This window comes from Electrophorus electricus, chromosome 5 (assembly GCF_013358815.1).
Source record: "Electrophorus electricus isolate fEleEle1 chromosome 5, fEleEle1.pri, whole genome shotgun sequence".
NCBI lineage: Eukaryota > Metazoa > Chordata > Actinopteri > Gymnotiformes > Gymnotidae > Electrophorus > Electrophorus electricus.
In genome coordinates this window covers 7,908,090-7,929,259 of record NC_049539.1, presented here as the reverse complement: position 1 = coordinate 7,929,259, position 21,170 = coordinate 7,908,090, and the positions used below count along the sequence as shown (strand labels likewise).

General features: G+C 43.8%; 1 protein-coding gene across 11 annotated transcripts in view; it reads right to left on the bottom strand.

Moving 5' to 3' along the window:
• Positions 1 to 991: 991 nt before the first annotated feature.
• prkag2a (protein kinase, AMP-activated, gamma 2 non-catalytic subunit a) overlaps positions 992 to 21,170 on the bottom strand; it is a 51,744-nt gene continuing 31,565 nt past the window's right edge. For 7 of the 11 annotated variants that reach the window (XM_035525920.1, XM_035525922.1, XM_035525924.1 and 4 more), the window contains 12 exons: positions 19,264 to 19,315; positions 14,917 to 15,026; positions 12,513 to 12,594; positions 9,916 to 9,974; positions 8,857 to 8,902; positions 8,718 to 8,772; positions 7,592 to 7,718; positions 6,661 to 6,826; positions 6,503 to 6,540; positions 6,262 to 6,408; positions 5,904 to 5,997; positions 992 to 4,776 (listed from right to left, as the gene is read on the bottom strand). In XM_035525920.1, the coding sequence (XP_035381813.1) occupies positions 4,739 to 4,776; positions 5,904 to 5,997; positions 6,262 to 6,408; positions 6,503 to 6,540; positions 6,661 to 6,826; positions 7,592 to 7,718; positions 8,718 to 8,772; positions 8,857 to 8,902; positions 9,916 to 9,974; positions 12,513 to 12,594; positions 14,917 to 15,026; positions 19,264 to 19,315 (1,014 nt within the window). In that variant the 3' untranslated portion in view covers positions 992 to 4,738. Of the gene's footprint in view, positions 4,777 to 5,824; positions 5,998 to 6,261; positions 6,409 to 6,502; positions 6,541 to 6,660; positions 6,827 to 7,591; positions 7,719 to 8,717; positions 8,773 to 8,856; positions 8,903 to 9,915; positions 9,975 to 12,512; positions 12,595 to 14,916; positions 15,027 to 19,263; positions 19,316 to 19,422; positions 19,776 to 21,170 lie in introns of those variants that run through there. The other 4 variants (XR_004775976.1, XR_004775977.1, XM_027004331.2 and 1 more) reach the window with 3 other exon arrangements.

Here is a 21,170-nt window from a genome sequence, read left to right as displayed (position 1 = left end):
CTCTCTTCAGATGAAATTCCTCAACTCCTGACTACATGTCCACTGGATCCAATTCATTCCACTCTGTTCCAGACAATCATAAGAGATCTGCTTCCTTTCATCTGTCATCAACAACTCCTTATCTTCTGGATACGTGCCAACTGCATTCAAAACTGCCAGGGTTGTACCAATCCTCAAGAAGGCCACACTTGATGGTTCCAACATTACCAACTACAGACCGGTATCACTTCTCTCTTTCCTCTCAAAAGCCCTCGAATTAGCAGTTTATAATCAATTGTCTCTTCCTCACCCAGAACCAGCTGCATGATCCCAATCAGTCTGGCTATAAACCGGCACATTCTGCAGAAACAGCCCTCATAGCAGTGACAGAAAAACTTCATACTGTCATCTGTTTTGATTCTTCTAGACCTTTCGGGAGCCGTTGACAGTGAACCACAACGTTCTTCTCACTGTTCCCTCCAGACTCAGTGTGACTGGCTGCTTGAAGATGGTTTCAGTCCTATCTGGAGGGACGGTCCTATCAGGTGACCTGGAGAGGATCCACATCCAAACTTTGTAGATTCTCCACTGGTGTTCCACAAGGCTCAGTGTCTCTTCTCTTTGTATACTCATTCTCATGGTTTCTCCTACCACTGCTTTGCTGACAACACTCAATTATTTCTTTCTTTTCCAACCTCTGACACGCAGGTCTCAAAACGTATCTCAGAATGCTTGACTGACATCGTGTCATGGACGACAGCCCACCACTTGAAGCTCAACCTCAGTAAAACCACGCTTTTGGTTCTCCCAGGTTCTCCCATCCCTTACCATGACTTCAGTTTCAATGTAAATAATTGGGATCAACACTGTGGATCACTATAGGCTAATCTCCCATCAAACAAATTATGCTTCACATATTGTATGTCCAACATGAAAGCAAAAGACACATAATGTTATAATAAACTACCTCAGCAAATCAGTTAAGGTTAAAAAAAATCGAATTAAAACAAAGTAGTGGCATATAGTGTTTAATCAGTCTGCTCTCTCCACTCCACTCGCCTGTCACGTCAGCACAAACATCCTCCGTATTCACAGGTATCAGGTGCATCAGCTGTGTTTTAGATATTCTTTCTTTACAAAAACAAATAATTAAATATGCTTGTACAAAATAAATATTAAAAAAAATACTATTTGTTCTTTGCTGAAACAAAGCTCAACATTAGCTCAACGTAAAGCTGGCTCCAGCATTAAAGCAGCAAGAAGTCATTTTTCCACTGATTCTTCACATTATGAAAGTACCATTATAAAGACTGGATGTTTAAGAGATTTTGTTCTAAATCCATTTTAGACATGGCTGCCTCCACTTTCATAAATATTGTTTTTTATCTTTAAAGTGGTAAAAATGACTTATCACCATGCAATGGTCACTTTAAACCTAAATCTCTTGCATGCATTCATGCAATTCATAACAATATGTGGATGTAGAGATCTCCTTTCAGTTTATTTAACATTTTTATTAGAACCTCGTTTACAGTTAAGAGACTTTGTCTCATCTGGTACCATTTGTGTTTAGCAATCCTTCGGCTCATTGTCTAATCTGCTGTTAGCCAGATATTTTTGGGTGGCAGACCATGTTTAACCATGTAAAATATCCAGCATCCCTGCTATATGAGATCAACAACACTCCTTGTTACTACACTACTGGTGTCATTGTCATATTACAAATAATATCCAGTCAGCTATGACACTAGGATCAGAAACTGACCAATGAGGAACAGGAGAGAGGGTGGGTGACATGCGTGTAGACATTTAAAATGCATCGGGAATGTAGGTGTACTTAAAAAGTGTTCAGTGAATGTAGGTGCAGCTAAGGCTGGGAACTTCAAAACACAGATCTCACTGGCTCTAGACAATGGACACACATTTAACTTCCTGTCATAGGGTGTTTCTAAAAAAAAAAAAGTGGGTGGTAAGTATAGCTCACTGCTAATCCACTTTGTACAGAAGATGTTAACAGGGACATGCAAAGTTCACATACTGTTGTGTATTTTACTATACACAGTTAAATTTTAAATACTTTGTAAATAATGTATTATGTTTGATACCATGAACTGTAGCAGATGCGACCAGGGGCATTCTGCACAACAGCAAATGGACACTTTCCTTCTCGCATCACATGTGAGCAAACACCACAGGGTGGACTTTGCTTCATTGTACTTGCATTATTTATGCAAAAATAAAAAATAATTATGCAAAAACAAAAACATTTCATATAGAGGCTATAAATAAAATACAATAACAAAATACTATGCTCCTTACTACTTGGGCAGTGAACTAAAAAAAATTTCACTATGAGACAAATGCACCAAGTGACTCCTAAATAAAAAATGTCCTCTTTTTCATTTTTTATCACACAGAATGCTTAGGTATACAACAAATTCGCAAGTTTAAATTTAATCACTCAGCCCTTGAGAGTTCACTGTGGATTTAACACAAGTATGCTCAGGAAGGACCTCATGCGTGGAGTCTGTAGATGTGTTAAGACTGCCATCTGATGTTGCACCCAAGAAGTGAAATCCAATATCCCCCCAATTAACATGACGCACACTGCATGAAATCATTGTACAATTGCTTCCAGCTACATCATTTGATGAAGCAATGCTATTTAAAGACAGAAAATAGAAGAAAGATTACACCCCCCCCAATATTTTACAAGGTTCAAGATAACCGTGATACACCTTTGGAAGATGTGGCCCAATGAAAACGTTGTATCTTACACTTTAAACTACAGTGCAAATGGTCCAACTTTACCAAAGATTATGTAGGAATATACAGCAAAATGTGGACACCTGAAACTAAAGAACAAACTTGAAAACCTTGGTGCATTTTTACAAGGTAAACTTTAAACACATGTTTTTTTCATTATATTTGCATGGCACACAAAATTTAAACATTATGTCCAATATTATGAGCCATGTTATACAAGGGACAACACAATGTAAAACACCCACTTTGATTACTGGAATTTGTCCAATATCTGCCCAAACACATTTTACAATGCTATAGGATTAAGGATTAAAGTTTTGCTTGCATGCATTAAATTGCACTTTAAAACAAATCAATCATTATAAAGATATTTTCAACAGGACATGAAGGTTCATGATGTGAAAGTTCTGGGAAAGATGGCAACTTCCACTACTTTTGTACCCCTTCCAAACAAACTGCAGCAGCTGCTACAGTTACGTTCCACATACTTGAACACAGTAATCCTGTGACAGCATGTTGGACCAAACATTTAACCCTTATCCAACAATACACTTATAGCCAGCAGGGACGCATGCACTCAAAACACACTTTCTGCTTGTAAATGAAAAATGCATGTTTAACTCATTTTCAAATCTCAGACTAAATATGTTTAAGTGTACAAAAAATAATTTAAAATGTTTTAGAACAGTTGGCGAGAACCTCTCCCCAACAGTCCAACAAGCAGAACACTAGCCATCCAAAGCTTCAGTAGCAGGATTTAATTCTGTTTTCCAAACTGCAAAATGGAAAGGAAAAAAAGAAACGAGTCATCTCCATGCCAGTGATGTGCTTTTTTCAGTGGACATGACGCTTCGATCAAGGACCTTTATTGACAGCACAGTCACAATAAAAGGAACTGAAGATGAACATCTGCAATATTACAAATTTTTTTTAACACATTGAATACACAGAAAAATAGACCTCTCTCTGGCACTTGATGTGAGCTCTTCCTCTGTACAGTACGGTCGATGCATACCTCCGCTTAACTGGAGAGAAGAAGAGTGAGGGCTCGTAGGCAGCGGCTGCATTCTGAATTGCATCGAGTGTCAAGTCATCAGCACATTTAATGCATAGGGGCAGGACTTTTCTTTACATCCCATTCAAGATATTACTTTCAACATTGAAACAGCTACAAAACACTACAAATAAATAAACCTATAAATCTGTGTTTACAGCATCATTTGAAAAGAAAAAAAAAAAACAAAAACCATCTTATAGAAATAAAGAACTTTCCTAAAGAAGAAAAATATAAACATAAGTAATTAATCAAATCAGTGACAATCAAAAATATCTTTGTTTTGGATTTCGGATACCATCACATTCACGGTTATCGCTTTCTCTTGGCAATTTATAACAGACAACTGGTGGACAGAAGGCACCATTGAAAGAGGTGAAATGATCTCCGTCCGCAGGGTTGTTATTTAGGGAGGACAAAACGGTATTTACAGAAGACAGAGCGAAGAAAAAAGTATCAAATGAACTTAAGTTCATATAAAGCCAGAAGTCAAAGCTTCATTCTACATAAGGAACAAGTAAATGGCAAAAACTCACTTTGAAAAAAATCAGTTCTGAATGTCCTGCCGTTTGACAATACCCTCAAGATGACAATGGTACAGTCCAGCGGCTATCAGTCACGTTCGGAACATAGAACGGACACCAGATGGCGATGTTTCATGTGTAGTGAAAAGTGATCATAGTGCGCTTGTGGTAACAGGTTTGGGAGACTGGAGGTTTGCACAGTCCCTCTGAGAAAATCCCTGGTGGTTTGCCTTATTGCCCCGCCATAGCCTGCCCATCCATCTTTTGGCCTCCAGCGGTATGCATTTAATCCCCCACTACGCTCCACTCCATGCCCTTGGCCTTTTTCTGGCGGCCCACATCGCCACAAACACAAACAAGCTCCAGCATCCTCTCCCATTCCAGCAGCATGACAGAACTCAGCAGCCCCAGTGTCTCACTCAGCCTCTCCCTCACACTCCTTCCTCTTCAGACCTAGAGAGAGAAAATCACATGGAGCCTGAATTTTTGAAGACGCAAGTTTTAACCATTATTAACTGCGAAAGCATGCGTGCGCTAGGCAGGTCCACAAGAAAATTGCTGACACATGCACACCCCACATCCACCTGGAGGAGGGCAGAATTGATAGAATATCGCATTAAACGAATCACCACAAGTGAATGAAGATAGATGTTATTAACTGCTTGCAAACTGCAGTGGGCTCCATGATATAAATGCACTGTGCCAGTAATTAAAGGTCAGTGTCTTGAAGCCTTCATCTTGCTATTTAGAATGTGAGTAAATGCACCGTTCTGCAGGTTGAATAGTTAGTGAGGAGAAAACTGTGCACTGAAACTCAACCAATAAAACAATTTAACGAACCCCCCAGCAATCCTGCAAGATTATGCTCAACAGAGACAGCGTTTTGAACGGGCAGATGCGCGCGTGCATGCACGTGCTGGTGAGGACCGATAAGAAGCCACACAGCATCCATCCAGCCAAGCCTGTCTAGAGTGAGGGGAGCTGTGCTGTATGGTAAGCATCAGGAGAAAGACCTGAGTCCCCTCTCCTCATTAATTCTCCTTCTCCTCCTCAGTTTGTGTTGAAATGGCACACCAAACACACACCTCTGCATGCGCACACATTCCTATGCTGGCATCAAAATAGCATACATGTAGGACTGTTAGACATGGGGCCGTTTAGTTGAGAGCCTTGTATTGCAGACCCTGAAGCCAAAATCCAGTCCTGGAAGTTTTTCTCCAACTGTGCAGAGTTCCACATCTATTCCCAATAACCACAATCCATGAAATAATTCCAATTGGTGAAGCCAAGTGGTTCTTTGCAAGTTTATCCCAAAACGTGTCGATATTGGGCCCTTAACTGAATAGCCGGGATCTGATTAAACCAGAACGATTGTTTAGTAGCGCTCAAACAAACCCAACACAGCAAGTGAGTGTTAAATTCCAGTGACTAAAACCCACACTTCCCAGTGGCGTGCAGCAATTCTGTGCTTTGGCCGACCAGCCGGGCGAGGGAGCAATACCTGCACGTGGGAGGGGAGGGAGGAAGAGGGCGGGGTCCATGAACAGGGAGGAGCTGTTAGCAATGCAGTGCGTCTATACCTGCTGGCGTGAGCACCAGGGCCTGCAGGATGTCCGACAGGGACACGATGCCCACGATGCAGGCGTTCTCATCCACTACCACCAGCCTGTGTACCTGAACGGGAGAGAGAGCAGGCAGAAGGCTCCTCACAGTTCTCAGTCGCACATGCCAAGCTTCAATGGGAAAGTTTCACGGGGTCGTTGCCGATTTAAATTCAGTAACTCTGCTTGGAGATTATACACAAAAGCACTTTGTGAATTTGGATTGTGCAAGTCCGATATGGAAGTGTGCATGCATTCTTCGCAACCTTGAGCTAACCTCAGCTTTAATCATCATCATCGGACACTGTCTATGCGTGCGTCTCTCCCAGGATCTCACCTCAGCTTTGACTATTCTGTCCACTATAGTCTCCAGCGTTTCTAGCCTGTTGCACTTCATGACCCCTTCGAAGTACTGCGAGCGGTGCATGAGGGCCTGAGTCACGCTAATGTCCAGGTTATTGTAGGTCTTCTCAGCAGCAAGATTCTACATAGAGCAGAGACAGAGTACATAGCTCATCAGCCTCGACCCACTTCGGTTAGACCGTTCCTGCCCTCATAAAGAAAGTAACGTTACTTACAATGACATCAAACTTGGAATATATATCCACAACCTTTCCTGTGAAGAAAACAAAACCCTAATTTACAGTAAGAAACAAATGGTGTTGAGCAGATGCATTGTAGCATTTGCAATAAGTGACTAGGACCACTGCCCACGCACTGTGCACTCCGCCCTTACCAGACTCATCCACGACGGGCAGCGCAGACACCCTCCTCTCCACGAAGATGCTCAGGGCTTTGATGATGGCCGTGTCTGGGTGGATGAAGGCGATGTCACTGTAAGTGCCGACACCCAGCTCCTCCAGGGTCTGCTTCATGAAGGCTGGCTTTGGCATCTCACATACCTGTCCAGGACAAAGCCCACTCAGAGCTTCCAAAAGCTAGGTGCAAGCTAAAGATCAGAAATGTCTTTCTGAAGTGTGGTGAGCCTCAAAGAAACATCACTATCCTGCTGAAGTTAACAAGTGCAGACTTACATTCTGAGCACATTCCCTGATGAACAAAGGCACTGCCACATCCTTTGCCTTTGATGAATTTAAGCCCGAGCTTAATCCAAAACAATCCTTCATAAAGTCTTATTTTTCCATATTAGATTCTTCTGATTTCATTAACAGTTTGGTCAGAAAAGCTAAGAGATTAGTATTGTGTAAGAACAGCCAGATGAGAGCAAGCTGATGGATCATATTAATCCAGTCTTGTCCACGGATGAGTCTTCCACACCCTGTCTGCAGCCCCAGACCCCTCCATCTCCATATTCTACCGGCACCAACCCTTCTTATGTGGAAGTAAAACTACCTTATATGGGATGACAATAGAAACCTTCACCTTCAATAAAATCCAGTTAGCCTTCATGCACACAAGCCAAGATAACAGCACGTAGTGAGCCGTTTTCAGTCAAATTTAAGATACTCAACATTGTTTTGGACAGACATCCTTCAGGATGAAGGACCATTGTCCAAAACATTCCAGTTCTGTGGAAATTGTACTTTACTACAGTTTTGAATATCTGTACAGCTCAATTACTCACCTAGAATCTTCCAATTTATTATAAAAAAAATGTTCACTGAATCCTGCAGAGGAAAGGCAGAGAAGCCCAACGCCATACTTACAAAGAGTTGAAGGAATTTGAGGATCCTTTTGTGCGTGAGGATGTAAAGTGCATTTCCACTGACAGGGTCAATGACAGGCAGTCGGTGGATCTTGTTCTTGATCAGTGAATATACAGCATCAAATATGCTGCCACACACACAAAACCAAAGTGTTGGCAGATGGCCTACAACACAGTGGAACAGCAGAGATAATCGGAGTCCCGTGTTAAGGCAGCCACATGGGCGTCTGCTTTTGGTGCCGATTCAGAAGCCTCTGCCCTCAGAGACACTAAAATGAAGAGGGCAGAGCTGCCCTGAAATCAGAGTCAATTTGCTTCTGATTTTTACAGCAGGAGGAAGTGCATTAATGAGTCATGTTCATTATGAATTTTAGAGGATTATCACTGAATTATTTAGTGCACTGAAATATAGGCAGGCTGCCTAGTTTGTAGAGAGAGAGGGAAAGAAAAAAAAAAAAAAAAAAAAAAAAAAAATTCACATGGAATTTTTGAAGACGCAACAATTTTAACCATTATTAACTGCGAAAGTGCGCGCGAGCGCACACTAGACAGGTCCACAAGAAAACTGCTGACACATGCACACCCCACATCCACCTGGAGGAGAGCAGAATTGATAGAATATCGCATTAAACGAATCACCACAAGTGGATGAAGATAGATATATATAAATCACACGCAGACACAAACATGCATCTTGTTTGGTTACGTGTCTAACAACACTGAAAGCTTTGGTTACAAGACTGCAATTTTAACACAATGATACAGAGAGAAAGCCTTCCTGTGTCAGCATCAGTCTTTGCGTGATGGTACAGTGTATTTAATTGCGTCCCAACTCCACACTGCAACATGACAGGCGTTCAACTTGTAGCCCACAAATTTATTTTCTGGATTCCTCTGGCAGAGTACAATCGATAGACATGAGAATTTATCGTCTTCCAGCGGCAAAACAATTTCCAAATACCAGCACATCCAACTAGTACTTTATTCTCTTAAAATAAAAACAGCATAATGGAGAAAAGAAAAAAAAGTATAAGTCTGAGCGGAAAAAACAAAAAATTAATAAAATAAAACCCCCAGAAGTGATTAGGTTTGCACAGAAAACAAAACAACTTGCTCAAATGGCCTACCTTGCATCTGGGGATATGTTGACTAAAGGTTTAAATGTTTCTTGTAAATAGAGCTCTGTTGAAACAAACAAAAACACTTTCAGCCCAGTCAGAAGAGAGGACTCCACCAAAAAAGGGGGGGGCAGAAATTTTTATTTACCTCTCCATGTCTCAATCTTGTGCTCCTCTAGTTCATAGATTTGCACCTGAAACCAGAGCAAATGCGCAAGTGTCAGAAACTTTGGGAGGCCAACTAGAACCCAGCATTCACTCAGCAAGCAGAGAAGTATTGAGATGGCCGCATCCATCAAGCTGCACAAAACCAGGCTGGGCCCAGCAGCAGCCGCGAGCCCCGTGAGCTTCTCTCAGGGGAGACGGGGGTGGGGGGGGAGCAAAGCTAATTGGAGAGAAAGCTGAGAGACGTGTGACCTAACGAGCAGCTCGCCTGCTGGGGACGGCCATTAGGAGCCAGCGCGGCAGCGTGATGCAACAGTCCGTCTAAGAGGACAGGTCTAAACATAGCCACGGCGAGAGAGGGGGCCCCACTGGGTGTCGCTGATGAGGAGCGCCAGGCCATGCGCATACACCTCTGTCTGTGTGTGTGTGGCCTCGCTGGCTTGGTGCGATAATGACCAGAGAGGGCAGTAGATGTAAACAGAAAGTTAAGGGTTCCAGCACTCGAACACAGTCACCACAGACAGATGGTGGTCGGGGGTGTATGCACACTACATGTGAGCAACATGCAACCTTTAATTAACTGAACCCCGGAGCAACTTCCACTGTTCTGTCCATTGCTACACTCCACTTCCTGTCTCTGTAGAACAAAGACGACGCACCCGCTTCCTCACCTCATTAATATGCACGAGGAAGGATGCTAAGGCTTGCATGACCTCCATTCTGTATTACTTTGGTTTTCCCCTCTATGACGTTAATCGCAGATTTTAAAGTGCGAAAGGGTCTTCAGGCTCAAACATTCGTGAGCAACACAAGCCTCCTTCATGCCTAATCATGAACAAGAACTATGTACCAATGTCCAGGCAAAACCGGAGCAGTAGTGCAGCCATATGTCTACAGGTACAGAGGACGAGGGTTAACTGCTCACACCCACGCGCTGCCCTGTTCCTTCAGATGGTGCACCAAGTTAATTACTGACAACCTCACGGAATTTCAGTGAGTCAAACTCAAACTCTATTCAGGAGCAGTGGTAGGGTGCACATACCATGGGTGACTTGTAGTATCTGTGAAGAATGTTGATGAAATCTGTGATGGTTAGCATTCCTGTGAAAAAAGAAAAAACAAAACATTTTTGGATGGAGAGGCAGGCACACACACGGCCCTGTAATGAGGTGTTCTCTCTGCCTGGAGCACAGGGAGGTCTTTGAGGCTGCCGGCTCCAGCGTGTACCCGGAGGACAACTCCATGGACGCTGCCTAGTATAAGTGTGCGCACGCACAGAGGAGCAAGTGCTGACGCACTACACAGAAATGCAGCGTCTGCAGGGTCTAATATCCAAGCTGTGCTCACGCACTGCAGCTTTCTGGGGATCGGCCGCACACAACGGCGTGCAGCACAGCTAGCATGGGTGGAAATTTCAGATGTGGGGAAACCGCTGCCGACAAGAGCAGAGTCTTGATCATAATAAAACATGATTGATTCCGCAGGACTAAACACCACCCAATTACCACATTCTACCCAATGTTGCATGCATATTATGGGTACTCTATAGGTATTGACACATTAATACCCAAAACGGTGATGGCTTATTATCGGCTTCAGATCATTCTCAGATAACTGACATCAGTGCATTCATCATTGCAAGGACTGTCGTGCAGAACTGCACGTAGTAGCAGTGTCAGCCCGTGGTGCCCAGCACGGATGCTCTCAGCGGCCTAGCACGGATCGCTCCAGCAGTCGGCACTACAGCCTGTCCAGCAGCAGGGAGGGAGAGAGGGAGAGACCTGGAGCTCCGGGTTTACAGTATCTGGAGCGTCCCTCTCCAAAAAGACCCCAGCGCTTACCATATTGCGGTAAAGTCTTAGTCATGCTGCTTCTGCAGTCTGATAAGCTCAGCACCCCAGGCATGCCCTACAGTGCGCTTAGGCTGCTGCACGTCTCCCGAGAGAAGAGGGCATTCGGGGACTCATTTAATTAAACCTCACCTACACCTGCCATTCTGAAGAGCCCCTCCACACCTGTCTCTCTCCCACACGTGACTGAAGTCTTGTTTGGGACAGGTTACCTCCGGGGGGGTAACCTGCCCCAAACAAGAGACTCCCATCTCTCTGGTGGGCAAGACAGGCCAAAGTATCTACACTCCACATTTACATGAGCCTTAATGACTGAAGGGATTTTATTTGTTTAAGAGTTGGGGGAAGGATGAAAGATTCATTAGGTTTTTAACAGCGATGCATCAGAGCGCATCCGTAACACCTGCCAATATGCCACCTGCTATTGAGAAACACAGTTCTGTCCCTCCAAGTGAGCTAATGCAGGCTAGTTACATAATGCAGTCTGTCACTATGCCCTGAAGCACACACGGGTGACTGTGTGCATGCGTGCGTGTGTGCACAGGCCTTCGGCTTGGTGGAGAAGGACAAAGAGGGCCTTCATGTGTTAGCTCACACACGGAACTCCTCATTTTTCCGGTGCATCAACTCCCTGCAGCAAGAGGTGACGCACCGAGCCAACAGCACTGAGCCGTCAGAGCCGAGCCGTGCCGACCGCGTGCAGCATCTCCGCGATACCGGAGATCGCATCGAAGGACCAAGGCAGACCTAGCGGGATGGCACTGCACCGAGGGCCACCCTGGTTCTTGCGTCCATTCTCCCCGTGTTCGGCTGAAGGCTCCAGCCCTACCCCTCTCTCCGCCCACACAGCAGGGTCGATATGCACCGTGCCTGTTGCGTTTGTTTTTTTGTTTTTTTTTAATGACAAACTTTCATCTCTGCAATGCTGCTGGCAATCCTTCTTTCAGCATGCCCATTTGCCTTGTTCCCCTGGCAGTGGGAGGGGATTGTTGGTGACAGACAGTCACACCAGCCGCTCCAGCTGCCAGCCTGGACCCACTCCCACTGCTGTTGTCCTATGGGCGAGTACTGGCATGGCTGTACAGAGCGGGGCGGGGGGGCGGGACGATATACCACACTTTGCTGCCATGAGGGCAGCACGAATATGTGCATGCGCAATACATATGGATTGATCCATTTATTGGGTTCAGTTTAGGAAGCACAGCATTAAACAAGAACATTGAAGCCCAAGGCTGCAGGTGTGACGACAGTCTTCAGCAGATTGCAGAAATGAGATTTTAAAGACCAATATATTGCCAGAAGGTACAAATCCCTGGACAAATCTTAGAAAAACTTATTTATATTTTTTAATTATATTCTGAGCACTTTCCAAATGGCCTTTAAGAGGTTGCAGGTTACTGTAATCTCAGGCAGACTACACGAATCTCAGCTCGAAGGCAACCATGGGTTCACAGAGGGCATGCCAGCAGCACAGGACTCCAGCCGGCACTTCAATGCACAAGAGAGCAAACCAAGACTAGGACCATATCAAAGTCTGCAACCGGCTTCAACAAGCATGTGCAAGTCAACATGTAGTCAGTGGCTTATATCTCACGGGAACCTGTACAGGCATCAACACACTGGCATTACCTTTCCACATCGCAACTGCTCGTGCTGCACTCATGGGACTGAGCTGAAGATTTTCATAGCAGCAGGTCTTACGTGAGGGTGAAGGTCACCATGCCATGATTTACAACGCAACGGCCACTAGGAGCTCATGACCAATATGGCGTCTCACAGGAGCACTCACCCACAAAGCTCTGCTTCTTCGACTCCCACAGGGGGGCAGCTCGGACTCCGTTGGCCACCAAGGCAAAAAAGGCCTTCTTAACCTGAGAAAACGGGAGAAAAACCAGTCAGTCACAATACGTCTCCCACCTGTTCCTGTATCTGCAGCAGATGTGTGAAGCGACAGACAGAGGGTGCTGTATCCACTGTTTACACTAACGCTCGATAGTACTGCATTTGCATCAAGAATGAAAGAATAATTTAAACAGTAAAGGACTACACACTGCAACAACTCCTAGCTTATCTTTCCATGATAAACTGCAGCAAGACCCAAATGTAGTCATTTATAAAATACTTAAATTTGCCAATAAATAGTTTATGAAAAAAAATTCTAAAAGGAGTTCCAAAACCACATTGTACCATGTATGATTTTTCCAGCCCCCACTGGCCAACCAAAATAGGATTATTCTTATGAAAAATATTTACATTTTGAATTAAAATGTATATACACCATGCCAGCACGCATTTCTTGCAGTCAGAGGTGAATGGCACACAAACCTACACACATTCAATGTATTCAGCCTAAAGTCTTACAGAACAAGCTGAACCATCACTAGTACTGAATGCAAAAATGGTACGGAAAGGCCATTTCTTCCAGATACTACTGAAGAACACAGACTGGCCACAAACAAGACATTATCTGTAGCATCTCACAACTCTCTTAAGTGATCCGCCTCCTCTCGGATACTGTTAAGAGCTCAATCTTTGAGTATTAAACTTTAATGGAGCCACAGCCGGGGACATAATGACATGCCCCTGGGCCTCCTCCTCAAACGGAAACTCCCGGATGCCGGGAGATGATCTGGTTCCGTCCCTTTGCTGCCAGCCAGCATACCACTGCAGTGAGTCAGTGAGTGGACACGTAATTGCGCTGCTGCGGCAGTTCATACCGATCACCACTGCAGCGCTTTGGGAGATCAGTGCCGAAGGGAGACCCATTCATCTCTTAGCCATCAAATGTGTGCTCACACTGACAGTAGAGTAATAACCCTACTGGCCATGTGAACTCACACCCATATCACCCCACACACACACACACACACACACACCTTCTAGATACAGGAAGAAAACAAGAACAGATCACAAACCTGGTGACGATAACTATGGGAATGTATATCATTTAAAAGCTATGGTTCAAAGTGTTTAAGGAAAAAAAGAGATTGGTTATACTGCCACTCAGAGGTGTGTTCTACATCTGGGATGAGCTGCAGGTTCAAGTCCCAGTTGTGCCAGCTGTAGTCCATTGCCAGGAGACCTAGCTGGATGTACTTTTGGTATGAACAAATGAGTTATACCATGTACCTTTTCCCACTGCAGAGCTGAACGGTTCCGAGTACACACAGCAAACATTCCAGCAAAAGTGGTTATGACATCATTGTGGGAAAATCAAAAAAAGTGAAGAGGGAAGGGAACACACTCTGCAAATTAATTTGACTCACAAAGCCACAATTCAAATGATGCAAGAAGCTAGTGGGAGAGTTTTGGGTTTTGCTGCTCTTTTGCTCCAAGAGCACAGCCAGGCTTTGTGACTCCAGCACCACAGGGAAAGGAAGGGTTAAAGAGCACGCTGCCACTGATTAACATTCCCAGTGTTTTAATTGCACGTGCCCCTTAAGGTCTTGCCAGAGAGGTGTTCAAAGAGGTGGCTGGGAGAGTGGGTGGAGATGCACCACCCTGAGGTCTCCCTCACACACTGAGCCGATATAGCTGGCATGATAAAGTGAGGATTTCAAAAAAAGCACAGGTGGCAGGATTTATACGCTTAATTAAATTTGATACAAAATTCTTGTAATGCAACTTAAAAACGCAGACATCCTTGAAGAAGATATCCCCTTTCCACCGAGCGATCAAGTTAATAGTCACCATATATCACCATCATACAACTAACCGGCCATCAGATTGAAAATTCGTGGGAGCAAACGTACCACGTCAACTGGCAAATTACTAATTTCACATTTCACGTTTTCACGCTGTGGTGCTGCAAACCTTTTTGGATATACTGGAGTCACAGCTTATGTCCTTCACTTAGTGAAGTAATGAGAGAAGAGATGAGTGCTATAAAATGTTATAATCCAAATAGCCTGCATTTATTGCAAGATTAAAGGTCCTACACACACTGCAAACAACACTACACCCCACCGACTCCAGGCTTCATCATGCATCCATTCCTGTCATCGGCATCAAAGAGGGTTTAGCATGCCTTTGTAACAAATGTGCTTCTGTATTGCACCTATAATTACCTTCCTGATTTGAGACTGAATGCAAACAGATTTTAAGGAATAAGGGTCATGCAGGTCACGACAAAAAACACTGGACACAGACATCATAGCAGGTTGAGAGAACATCTGTGGTGAAACAGCACTTACTTGCAGCGTTGTGTCAAAGACCACGAGCTTGGAGCTAGTTGGGACAATGTCGTAGCACTTGTGTGACTTCATAAAGCGCATATAAATATCACTCTCGGACTCTTCAACAACTGCAAAGAAATGGACAAAGCCCGGCATAAATTTAAATACACTGTAGCTTTCCTTTTGAAGTAATTTAAAGTAAATCCCCCATTGAAGAAACTTTGTTCATCTAAGCCCCAATTTCCTACACTTAAATTGCAGGCAAAAAAGTTAGTGCTGGAGACTTACCAAGTTTAAAAAAAAAAATAAAAAAAAAAAGACTAAAACACCATGGATTATTAACACACTAAGCCACTATGCCCCTAGCTGCAGCAAGTACACTGCTAAAGTGGTTTGAAACAGACCATCACCAGCACCTGAGCCTTTTTCCACAAAGATAAAAGCTTCCAAGAAGAGAAAAAGCACACGATGGCTACACAGCACAGCGAAGCAGGGTTTGATACAGCATTGCATGTGTGGCAAATCAACGTGTGAAAAGAGCCCATCAAAGCCCGACTCTCTGTCTCCATTCTACTCCATCCACACACTGCAATGCCAGTTGCCATGGCAATTCCTACAGCGACACTCCCAGAGCCTAAGCAGTTTCCTGGGATGTGTCCAGACAACAAGGCCGTCTGTTGTGTGGCTGGAAAGGGTTAGGACTCGGGGGGCCAGTGGTGCTCCTTCGCTGGGCGCCCAGACTGCCCGGCTGGCTCCTCTGAGGAGCTGCTTGATGTCCTGGGCCAAAGTCTACCACACGAGCGCTGCCAAACCCTGTCCATCAGGCAGCCTCCGGCCTGTGGTGACCGACAGCCCACGTCTCCTCGCTGAGCCAATGAGATGCCGGAGGCTGGACGGCCAATAATGAACCTATTCGAAAAGTTTATTCCTGCCTCCATCAGAGCACATGCACACATCTTTTCACCAGCCAAACTTGCCGAAAGGAATCCATATATAATAAACAGTAAAGAAACCAGTGCAGGCTGCGTCTGGCTTGGGGACTTGTTCAGTTGGCTTGGGTTTAGTCTGTGTATTTGATGCTGTTCCAACCACATCCTAGCTACTCATCTGTGTCTACAGACTGTGTTAAAGGTTGCGGTCAAAATGAGAAGCAACAATTACTGTCTGAAGCATTTTCTATTGACTTAGCACTAATGGTTTTTCCTTTACATTAATGAACATTAAGCATATTACCCACTATGATTTGCCGCTACCTGCTACTCTTAAACAAGAGCTTCAAAAGTACACGCTCTTAGCATGGAGGCGAAGTTACTAATTTATATGCAATCCGCTACCATACACATTTGAGAAAACAATAACTAAACTTTCTACTGAAGTTGTGTGTGCGCCAATCTGACAGTGCCACAACTCAAGATCAGTTGCGTTTAAAGGAACTCAGCACTCAAACTTATCAAATCTTTCTGAGATTAGCTCATGGAAAGCAAGCCAGTTTAAAAAGGGCGCAGCTTCTAATTACAGTTTTAAGATAAACATTTTGGGTTGGCATAGACTGGCCTGTCAACACATTCGGTGTCTTGACATAAGAAGTATCCATCAACCAGGACATCCTACAAATGGTGCATTCCCATTGTAATATACAGAACTGTGAAATTCTCTCTTCATCCCTCTAAGCAAAATCGGCACCACATAATAGAATTCTCAAAATAGCCTAAACAATTGGCCAATGCAAGTAGCCTGGATTTACCACAGAGGCATGACGTTCTGGCAAATGTCCACTGAATTACTACAGAATGGTCCCTTTGTTCCTAGATGGACTATGCTTTAACAGCATCTGAAAACCAGTGTACCATAGCTGGTTCTGCTTCTCCCCCTGAACACATATTCTTCTTTTTGTTTGTCTCTTCAAAACATCAGTAACAACTTTTGTGGGCCCGTCTCAGAACGTAAAGCTTTCGAAAAGACGCCGCTGCCTCTCTGCATGCCTCTACACATGGCCTCGTTTAGAGCCTGGATTTTCAAGCTGCAACAAAGACAGTGGTCGATTATAGAGGCTCAGTGGAAACTATGACCACCTTCCAGTTCAGAACACTGTACAATGCTTACAAAAGGCAGACCAACGTAAAAAGCAATTCCACAGAGTACATGCTTTTTCAAGGATGGCTAGCCTCACCTCGGTCAATCCCCAGTGCTGTCTTTAAGGACAGCACAGCCTGGTTGCTGGCTGATGAATTTACAAAGACTGCAGTATGTGCAGTCACTGGTACTGCCTCAGGGAACGTTCCTGCCTGTTCACTAGAAGGGTGTTCTCCTGAGGTTGTACGTCTCTTTTGCTCTCGAAACTTCTAACAAGGAATCTGAAGTGACCCTCTCCCCCGTCACTTGACATTTAGTGCACTATAGTGGCTGTAAGTAATTTACTTCTTCCATATGCAGTCCACCATGTAGGGAGAAAGTAAACAAGCTAAAACTAGGTGGTATAGTGTGCAACACCACCTACCTCTGCAGGGCACTGGGGTTCAATCCCTACCCGCACAAGTGCTTGATGCTATACCAATAAAGAGTCCTTGGGCAAGACTCCCAACACTACATGTGCCTACCTCTGCAACATGACTGAAATCGTAAGCAACTCTGGATAAGTGCACCTGCCAAATGCGCAAAATGTGAAAGTGCTTTCTGCCAAATTTAGAACCTGCTCTTTGAGGATCATTTTTGCTGAACTATTCAGAAGGTTAGAAATCCCAGGTGCCCATTCAGGGCGAAATTAAGTCAGCAACTTGGAAGTGACTCTCCTCAGAGTCAAAGGCATATGTTACTTATATGCATAGTAAAAAGTATCAAGTTGCAGTGAGAATTTAGGAAACTGACAGTACACCTTTTTATAACCTATTACAACATGGTATTAAAGATCACCTAGCAAAATTAACAATTAACTGAATGTCACAAGAGAATATAGTACTTCTGACTACTTTAACGAGGTTTTGCATGCGACAGTAACTTAAAAAGAACACCATATCAATAGACAATGAAGGAACTATGACCTCTGGTTTCTGCTAACATGCTAGTGAGAACAGAACAATCATCAAAAATATTATATGAAACATTTGGGCACTGCCCACTAAGCAAATAGAAGAAATTAACAATTTTTAGATTTTTATTTCAAGAATTTAAACTCGCTGATAACTTCCAAAACACGTCTACAATGTAACATGCAAATGACACCCCTGCATGTTTTAACTTTCTGCTGTGTTACTGTATTCAAGCATAAATTCATGGAAAGGCTCTAAACATTTTTGGCTAGTTGGGCACTGGTGGAGACCCACCTACACGCTTAATTGGACGGGTCAGACACAAACTGAACTTTGCAGGAAATTAAAGATCCAGGAACAGGGATGACGCCTACCGTTTCAGATCTCAGTTTTAAATATTTTTCTTAATAGCCAAAAGCTCTTTAAAAGGGACGTGAGCTGTTTAATTCATGCACTAAAAGCTAACAGTCTAAAATGGGACAAGAAAAACCTGTTAAAGAATAGCAAGCGCGCCTCAGACGCACCCACATCGAGAGGGAAAAGTGAAGAAACGGAAACATTCGGCGACTCGAGGTAGATGTCCCCTCTAAACAGTTCCGGGGGTGGGGGGTGGTCACACACACCAATCCACACAAATACTCCCTGTTCGCTCCTTTCTGGAGGAGGCGCAAGTGTGTCAACGTGTGTCCAACTGCGTTGGATGTGCTACGTCTTACAAGGAGAATACTTTTAACTAGCTGGGCTTATATGTCCACGTTACAGAGCACAGCTCATTTTTTTTTTTATTATTAGAATGCAATAGCAAGTTTGTAAGACGTCAAGATGTTGCGCTGCAAGGTGCGAGGTTAGCCGGGCATTACGCTTTTCCTCGTTCCGACAACCATGCACTGCTACAACAGTTACCAAGTGACGAATGATGCCGCTAGCTGTGTTACCTCAGGTTTCTCACTTAACGGCCGTTGCCGGTCCATCTGAGCCGAAATCCAAACTCTTGCTCATAAGATCGTGCCTAAAAAGAGCGACGCCTAACCAGCAAAGGGAAACCCGCATCGCAAGTTTGCATGAATGGGACTGAAATGCACGATACGGTCTAACGCCATACCCTACATTTAGGAGAGCAGTTACTTACTCCAAAAGAGGAATTAAATGTAGAGGGATTAAATCGGCTAGGGCACGGTCAACATGGCAAGAGCACAGAATGCTGAAAGACACTATGGGGGTAGAATGACGCCTAGCCAGAGAGAAACCCGCATCGCAAGTTTGCATGACACGAAAGGCCGAAAGCGTCGTTTATAAACAAAACGTTAAAAAGTACCGGGTGGATGTTTAACACGCTTACCTTCATCATCGATATCAAGTTTCTCCAGCATGCCTCCAGATAAACCGGGAACCTGTGGACGAGACGAAGGGGACAGTCAAGAACACGCTGGAAGTCTCCGGCTCTCCCGCCCCTCGCTTACCACACACACACACAGAGCTGGGTTAATAAGGCAGAGACCGGTGCAGTCGGAAGTTGGCAGCCCGCCGGCTGCTGGTCAGGGTTAAATAAAAGATCCAGTAGACAGCACCACGACGTGTGTGTGCTCCGCTCGCTTTAGGAAGCAGAGCTCTGGTGTAGCAGTGCTTTCAAGCTGCAGTAGATCCACTCGCGACTGTCACTCGTCTTTACCTAGCTGTTCCAGCACCCTTGCCCATGTAGCTAACCTACAGCCACTGCAGAATGAAACATTAAAGGAAACGCGGAAAATACTAAGCTAAACTATTAACGCATTTTTTTATTAGACTTGGTTTAAGCCCTTGCACGGAGACCGTTTAACTGGCCTCGCTCAGGCGTCCACGGTAAATGAGTCTCGGAGAACCACCCCCTCGCCGATTTAAAATGGAGTGGCCCAGTCTGCTGCAGCCGCCGTAATGAACCAGTGGCTCCTTCATGGCTGTTTTGAATTAGCCTAGTTGCCATTTCGTTTGCTCTCATTTATTAGAAATACAGTAATGTAAATGGTACAAGGTAAGCCACTGGTAATTAGTCGACGCAGTTGATGGTTCAGTTAAAATGTCAGTGCACCTTTCATGCAGGCGGAGAGAAATTTCTACTTGATGTCAAATATTTCATAACATCACTACAGCTTACCAAGTATTTACAAACCACAATTACAATTGCTTTTCAGCAGCTGAAAGATCATGCTAGGTCTAAGCAGGAAGTCTTCTTTTTACCATATTGGGACATCTAGTGAGTAATAGCTGACAGTGACAGTAGATAACGATAGGTTCTGACAAAAGATCGGCTGAAAAACCAGAGCAGAATAGTTGTACGTTTAGTCTTATTGTTTAGGTTTACAAGATGCCCCCTACGCTGTGTAAGTAGAATGTGCAGGAAAATGCAGGTGTTATCTTGCACAAAAGCCATGCAGCACTAGGTGTGCTTTACTCTTCGTACTAATGAAGAGACCATTACCCAGGTAGCTTTAAAAAATAATAAGAAAAAAATATTCAAGTGAGTGGGAAAGACTTACTTTGAGTAGTTTAACAAGGCAAAAGGGAAGGGCAGTTTTGTCCTCTGATGGGATAGGTCTAAAGATCCTTTTGTGACGTTAAAAACCCTGTCGGATTTTAGATAAGCATGTAGTCTTCATATAACAAACAAACTTTTAAAAAGCTTTTTTAAAATTTAAAACGTGTTCAATTGTGTTTTTAAATACTTTTTTTTTTTTTACTTATAGTTGTTACCTATACCTAGTTACCTATAGTAACGAAACGGAGTACTTTAAATAATCACTACTCATTTTATAAATGTTTTCATAAACGTTTCTGATAATAGGATATTTAAAGTGCGGTGGTCTTACATTGTGTAAATCATCCTTTGTTCTCCACACTCATGGAGACAAATAGAACATATTTATTTTTCTTTCAGTCATTTCTAATAAGAGAGAGAGAGCGCAAGTGAGCTCCATAGCAAACTCAGAGCCAAGGCCCCGTACTGTAGATTGCACAGGGCTTAGTTGCATTTATTACATGCCCCACTGGTTCTTGTGCTCAGCAGGTTTGATGCTGTGTCAGAAAGGTAGGGCAAAGTATGTGTATAATCTGTATAAGGATGCATGACTATACTTTTGTGATACACATTAGATGTCAAAGGTTGTGGCTAGGAAAATACTAATTGATAAACTGAACATAGTGCTTTCCAGCACAAGGCATTCTGTAATCATTCAGTAGTTTAGACTTTAAAGCCTGCCAGTGGGCATTCTG